Source organism: Gavialis gangeticus, unplaced genomic scaffold, assembly GCF_001723915.1.
Source record: "Gavialis gangeticus isolate Ggan-Ray unplaced genomic scaffold, GavGan_comp1, whole genome shotgun sequence".
NCBI classification, from domain to species: Eukaryota; Metazoa; Chordata; order Crocodylia; family Gavialidae; genus Gavialis; species Gavialis gangeticus.
In genome coordinates, this window is record NW_017729001.1 from 14,267,942 (window position 1) to 14,275,069 (window position 7,128).

The 7,128-nt window shown below is 51.3% G+C and overlaps 2 protein-coding genes across 2 annotated transcripts in view; both read right to left on the minus strand.

The window, feature by feature from the left end:
* DDX51 (DEAD-box helicase 51) overlaps positions 1–429 on the minus strand; it is a 34,029-nt gene extending 33,600 nt beyond the window's left edge. The window contains exon 1 of the mRNA XM_019506895.1: positions 346–429. Coding sequence (XP_019362440.1) covers positions 346–368 — 23 coding nt within the window. The 5' untranslated portion in view covers positions 369–429. The remainder of the gene's footprint in view (positions 1–345) is intronic.
* A 191-nt stretch (positions 430–620) lies between these two features.
* On the minus strand, positions 621–4,817 carry LOC109290405 (macrophage migration inhibitory factor). Its single transcript, XM_019506896.1, has 3 exons — positions 4,593–4,817; positions 2,012–2,184; positions 621–879 (listed from the first exon to the last, which is right to left on the minus strand). Exons 1-3 carry the CDS (start codon positions 4,698–4,700, stop codon positions 813–815), a joined length of 348 nt encoding a protein of 115 aa, XP_019362441.1. The 5' UTR covers positions 4,701–4,817; the 3' UTR covers positions 621–812.
* Between the last annotated feature and the right edge of the window lie 2,311 nt (positions 4,818–7,128).

Genomic DNA, 7,128 nt, shown 5'->3' on the forward strand with positions numbered 1-7,128 from the left:
CTGTGGCCTGGGGGTAGGGAACTGTGGGTCGGGAGCAAGGGGTACCGACAGGACCGGGGGATGCGAGGCGGGAGCAAGGCGTCCCCCGACAAGTGTCCTCTTTCTCAGGGCTGGAAACACGGTAACCTTGGTTGCGCGGCTCCTGGACTCGCGGCTTAGCGCCCCCTAGTTGGCTCAACCCGGCGGCCGAGGCAGACCCACGCTCGGGCAGGTGCCAGCGACGGCCGGGCCCCCCCGCACCCTCTGGATCCGGAACAATCCTAGGCCCCGAGAGCCCCTGGCCCGGCCTCTCCCGCGCGGGGGCCACCGCCCACACGAGCGCCCACGTGCCCCCCCTGCGCTCACCTGCTGATGCGGAACAGCTCCATGCCCCAGCCCGCCGCTCCTGGGCGCGCGGTGATTACGTCACGTAGCGTCCTGGCGCCTTTCGATAGCGACGCCGGGCCTCGCGAGCGCCCCCTGCGGGCCGGGAGGCGCGAGCAGTCCCCGCCCCCCCTCGGGCCAGCAGCCTGGCAGGGGCGGGTATAGGAGCAGCGAGCTCGGGCACGTGTGGGGCCCCCCGCCCCTGGACACGCACAAGCCCCCCCCCCACAGCAGCAGGAGCACTCGGGACACCACTTCCTTCCAGACCTTTATTAACTTTTTACAGATAGAAAACAGAGGAATGTGCAAGCACTGCACAGAGGCGGTGGTGAGGGACCACGAGTCGGTGAGAGGATTTTTCGTGCCACAGTCGCTGCAGGCAGGCAGAGAAGGGGCACATCCAGGAGCAGCCGTCCAGCTCGGGGTGGGGGGGACTGGGGGGGGTTGCCCTATGCGAAGGTGGAGCCATTCCAGCCCACGTTGGCGGCATTCATGTCGAAGAAGTTGATGTAGACCCTGCAGGAAAGGGCAGAGGGACATTGAGAGCGTGATGAGTGTGACAGCATCAGGTAACTCTCACCTGAAGGAAAATGCTTCCTGTTCAGAGGAAGGCGTAGCCATGAGGGTCCTGAAATGATGCAAGAGGGAAGGATTCCTTGGGCCCCTTTACTGGACCATTCAAACACTCATCTAACTTAATCCCAATTATGTGGTTTGTCCAATAGGAGAGATCACCCTATGAAATCCTTGCCTCCCTTTAAAAGGGAATCATTTCAAGTTCTCCTTTCTAAAAAAGATTAAAACCTGTTAGAAACAAAGAGGTCTCAATTAGTAAGTTTTGGCATAAGCCCAGAAACTTCACTTCCTTTTACATGCCTGCTCAAAGCACCAGTTGATCAGACACTAGAGACCTGAGTATGGCAAGTCTCGCACTGTGTGTGTGAACATCCACCACCTAATAGCACAACTAGGTGAGGAGGTGGCACCTCTTAGAGCATGACAACCTTTGCAAACACCAAACCAGCTTTTTAGGCCAGCTCTGCAATTGCTTTTCTTCATCCTCCAGGTGACAGGGAGCAGCAGTTTTCTCTTGCCAATTGGTACTGAGGAAGGATGCTCTGATCTCATTATGGAGTAGCAGAATTGCACTGGATTGGGCCTCTGTACCTGTAACCACCAACCTTCTACTGCTGCTTTTTCCTATCTAGTGATCTCTGTTCACATCAGGAGACAGAATATCATACCTTTGATCATCATCTTCCAAACGCAAGAGTGAGATTATATTAAACTGTAATCCTAGAAGGCTGATACTATCGACTTTAGCTGTATAGGGGTTTACCCCAGAACTACAGATCCAGAACAGTTCAACTCAGGGAATGAGCACACTTCAACTTTCAGAACAGGGGCATCTCTATATAGAAGCTTGATAAGATCATTTAATGAGAGCTGCCAAGTTGAAGAATAAGGGGCTCTGACCATTCACAATATTAGTGAAACTGGAGGGGGATGTTGCTGAAAGAAACAAAAAAAGTTCTAGGTTGTTAAAAACACAAGACAGAGACACACAACCAAAGAACATAAGAAGGGGGCCAAAAATAGCATTTTAAGACAAGCTGATAACAGGCCTGCTGCTGTACTGAAGCCTCACCTGTCTGCAGGTACATGCAGCTGTTTGGTGAGCAGGTCACAAATTATCTTCGTATAGTTCTTGTTCTGTTGCCCTCCTATCTTGCCAATGCTGTAAAGGCTGCAGAGAGCACAGGGATCTGTGGATCCCCCAAAGGACATCAGCTGATCAGGTACAATGTGCACTGCTATGTACTGTGAAACAAGAGAAACAATGTTATTGTGTAATAGTCTTCCTTTGCTTGATCTGTATTTGTTTTGAATGCAAAGAACAGACTTTTTCTAGAATTAGTTACTGCAACCTAAACCAGTTAAGTTATATGTTTCTCCAGCAGCTCTTGCAGTGTACCTCAGGCATGCATACAACTGTGTGTTGTTCCCAAATCATTTGAGAGAGAAGTTATCTGCCTTCCACTGCCAAGACAGTGGTCTTCCTAGTATTTGTAGGAACTATAGAAGGTGCACATGGTGAGGACCTTATATAGCGGGTCAAGACTAATTGGTGCATTCAGATGAGTATGGCCGTCCAGTATGTGGCAACGCAGGCATGTCTGCAGTGCCACATACTGTACAGTCAGATGTTCTCTGTGCTGCAAAGGCATGCTTGCCCATGCATGCACTGCTCTGTTTTGTTTTTTTCCATGGGGTTTTTTTTTTACCCAGTGTCAAAAAAAAGCAACAACCCACACCTGTGGGGAAAAAAAACGCAACAGAGCAGCACATGGTTGGGCAATGTGCACTGCTGAAAAGCAGAGCTGGGCTGCCCAGAACTGTGTTTGGCTGCAGGCCAGGCTCTGACCAGCAGAATCACTGCAGCTGCAGCCTTGGGAGGCCTCCAAGACCCCAGATAAAGCTGCTGGGACCAGTCCAGCGCTAGCCCCAGCCTCCCCTGCCCCTGGGGTAACTTGCTGCATGCCAAAGCATGTGTGGCACGGGTGTTCCCCAGAGACAAGTAGCTGAAGCGCATGGTGCACTGCTGCTACTTGTCCCCAGGGAGCTAAACGTCCGCACTCATCTGGAGGCACCCACTAAGTTCTAGAAAGGAGGCTGGGCTTGCAGGAAGGTGACAGTGCATTGCAAGAAATGTTTCAGTGCACGCTGTGCATAGGTCAAACCTGTAGACTCATTTCAGAACCTCATGTTACACTACATACACATTAAGGCAAGTCTTGTGGCTAACAGGAGTACAGAACTCAGCAGCTTAATACAAGCAAGCCACCCAGCAAAAATCTCCATTATCTGGTCAGTGTGCTTCTGTTAGCCCAGGACATGTCTGCCAAGTAGCTGTGGTGCGATTTAGCATGGGGACAGCGAGCTCAGAGATCTCCGTTCTGTTGTCGTCTTTGCCATTCACTGGCCTTGTGTACTCTAGCCTGTCTCTTCAAATTTTACACTGGGGTGACTCTCTTTGTTGGCACATCAGGAGTCACGCCTGAGTGCTAGCACAGACTGGATGCTGGCATTTTCATCATGTCATCTTCTAACCCTGCGTGTAAGAGGTTAAGGTAACAGGGTGAGATAGCTCCATTGGTGGAAACAAGCATGATATTTGAATTCAGTGCCAGCATGGACACATTACTTTATCTACAACTTTGGAAAATAGGCAGACAAGGTTCTTGGGTAAATGCGATACAACCAACACCCCCAACCTTGGACAAGTCACTTAATCTCTCCAAACTTTTGCTTTTGTCCCATCTGCTAGCTGGGAGCCAACCAGGCTCCTCCACTTTTGTCAAGTGGTCTTAGGAGTCTCAGCAAGGCCAAAGTATTTAGGAAACACTTTCCCAGAGTAAAAGGATCTGTAACTGTGTTTCTTTTTAAGATGAACTCACATTGCAAAACCATGTTCCTTCTACCCATATTCCTATGCCAGACCATTTCCCCAACTCACTGGCCTATACTGCAGCCCAAATCAGTGAGAAAAATGTGACCTGACAGAGCATCAGTCTTCTATCAGCATCCCTCTGTAACAAAAGCTAACTCTGATCCTGCTTTTGCAGATGCTAGAGAGCAAAATACAGCATATGGGGAGAGCAGCCAGCTAATTTCTGTTGCTCATCCACTTTATTTGCAAGATGCAAGTTCCTAATTTGCACCTGTGTTAAGCTGAAGAGCTAACCAGGCCAGCAGAATGGCCCTGCTCTCTCCTCTCCCCACCCAAAACTTATCTGCTGGAAATGAGATAAACCCAACTGTGTTTGCTTTTCAGTAAGACTTGGATGTGGTAACTCAGCTGCTGCAGCCCAAGGCGCAGCGAGAGCTGGGCTTTTCTCCCAACCAAGGGCTTCACTTTGCAGCATCGCTCGTACACGTGTGTACTTGTCCGGCTGGAGGGGGGAGCCGGCCCTTGCCAGCCTCCATGCGCTGGGCCCGGCGGGGCGCGCGCGGGCGGGGGCTCCGGCTCTGCAGCGCCCTCTGCAACGGCAGGGACTGAGCTCCTCTCTTGCTGGAGGAACGAACAGCCTGAAGGTTACTGATGGATTGTATAAGGGTGTTTTTTTTTCGGTCAGACGGGGCAGATGCAGGACGCAGCCAAGGCTTCAGCCCCCTGGCAGGGGCTCTGCGCTGTGCCCAGCCCGGGTGCGCCCGCCCGCTGCACTCACCTGGGCCGGCTTGCCTGTAGCCTTGGCCAGCTGCTGGGTGAGCTCCCCGGTCAGGCTCTCGGGCACCGCATCCTTGCTCACGTTAGTGTTAATACAAAACATCGGCATCTTGACCCTTTGCCAAGCACCTTCCCCCGCACTCGTGCTCCGGCCTCCTCCGCGGCTGCAGCAAAATGGAGGTGAGCAGCCGGGGCCGGTCTCTTTCTTTCCCGTGTGCTGCAGTTCAGGGCACATGTGATCCGAGCTGGACCAGTTCTTAAAGAGACAGCAGCATCCCCACATGGGGGAGAGCCAACCCTTTCTGGCAGCGAAACCCGCCCTCCAAGTGCGGAGCCGGCGATGAGGTTTAGCGCGTGCGCGGTTCCTGCCCGCCCGCTCCCGGCGCCCCTTTCACTCGGGGTGTCCGTGCCGCGGGGAGGGTGCTGACGTGCTCGCGGGGGGCTCGATCCTGCCGCGCCCAGGGGTGGGGAGCTTTACTGGGGGAGAAGTGTCGGGGGGTTGTGGAGATGGGCACAGAGCAGGCTCTGGTTCCCCAAATCCTGGGCCTCTCTGCAGTGGGAGTGGGAGCAGCCTGTTCTCCTTTCCCAGGGGCATCATAGGACTAGGAAGCCCAGATCTTTACTGCTGCCCTGCTGTTTTTGACGGCTGCACAGCAAACCTCAGCCCAGGCACTGGGGTTTTTCCATTTGAAAAGGGAGCAGTGATCTAATCCCTCGCTCACGGAGGAGAAGGGAGGTCGTTGCTGGGGAGGGGAGGGGCTGTGTGCTCCTGCGCACGTCCGCAGCTCCTCCAGCCTCTCTGCACTGGGTCAGAGAAGTCACGTAGAGCCGGGCTACGGAAAACCAGGCCCGTCACCGGCCTCCAACTGCCTGCAAAGTTACATCTCTCTCTGTCCCCCCCTGGTCCTTCACCCCTGCCCTTCGGTGGTTCATTGTTTTACTTCAGCAAATAGCCTGAGCCTAATCAACTCTTATGTTTGCAGAAAATCAGTGATGTAAATAATTGCATGTTACATAAAAGTCTTACTTTTTTCTTTAGGAGATGTCTGTATTTGTATGAACGATCCAGAATAATTTGGGACATAACAGTAAGCCTGCAGGATCTGCAGCAAGTATTGTCAAACTCCATTCTTTTCTTTTTTAATTATTATTACTAGTTAATTATGCTATTTTTTAGAAATAACAGAATATCCATATTATTTCTTTGGCATCCCCATTATCCCATACAATTGCATGATCCTTCTCTTTCCCAGAATTGAAAGCATGGAGAGGTGTGGTTTTAGGAATTCCTTCAGTAAGAGTGTGCCTGCACTCCAGATGTGGCTACTGCCATCCCCTGGGGTCTGTCAACCCCAATGCTCTAGAACAGGGTTTCCTAAACTGTGGTATTCAAGATACCTCTGGGGGTACATGGAAGAAATTGTGTAATGGAGGATTTAATTTTCATTATAATAATATTTAGCATATAAGAATCATAGAAAGTTAGGGTTGGAAGGGACCTGAGGAGGTCATCTAGTCCAACCCCCTGCTCAAAGCAGGACAGTCACCAACTAGATCATCCCAGCCAAAGCTTTGTGTAGCTGGGATTTGAAAACCTCCAAGGATGGAGCTTCTACCATCTCTCTGGGTAACCTGTTCCAGTGTTTTACTACCCTCCTAGTGAGAAAATTCTTCCTAATATCTAACCTAAACTTCCCTTGCAGCAAGTTGCTCCTTGTTCTGTCATCTGCTACCACTCATCTGCCACCACTGAGAACAGTCTTGCTCCATCCTCTTTCAAACCTCCCTTCAAGTAGTTGAAGGCTGCTATTAAATCCTCTCTTAGTCTTCTTCTCTCTAGACTAAACAAGCCCAGTCCCCTCAGTCTTTCCTCATAAGTCATGTGCCCCAGCCCCTTCACCATTTTTGTTGCTCTCCACTAGACTTTCTCCAATTTGGCCACATCCTTTCTGTAGTGGGGGGCCTAAAACTGAACGCAGTACTCCAGATGTGTCCTCACCAGTCCTGAATAGAGGGGAATAATCACTTCCCTTGATTTGCTGGCAACACACCTATCGATGCAGCCCAATATTGCCATTTGCCTTCTTGGCAACAAGGGAACACTGCTGGCTCATATTCAGCTTATTGTCCACTGTAACCCCTCAGTTCTTTTCTGTAGAACTGCTGCCCAGCCAGTCAGCCCCCAGCCCATATAGGTGCATGGGGTTGTTCCATCCGAAGTGCAGGACTTTGCACTTGTTCTTGTTGAACCTCATGAAATTCCTTTTGGCCCAATCCTTCAATTTGTCTAGGTCATTCTGAATCCTAGGCCTATTCTCCAGCGTATCTACTACTCCCCCAGTTTGGTGTCATCTGCAGACTTGTTGAGGGTGCACTCTATGCCATCTTCCAGGTCATTGATGAAGACATTTAACAAAACTGGCCCCAGAACCTGCAAGCCACAATCACCACAGTGCCAAACCTGGATCTGGGTGGAAGCGTCAATGGTGAGCGGTTCTGCCTGGACAGAAACCTCACAGGTGCAAGCAGAGGCAGTG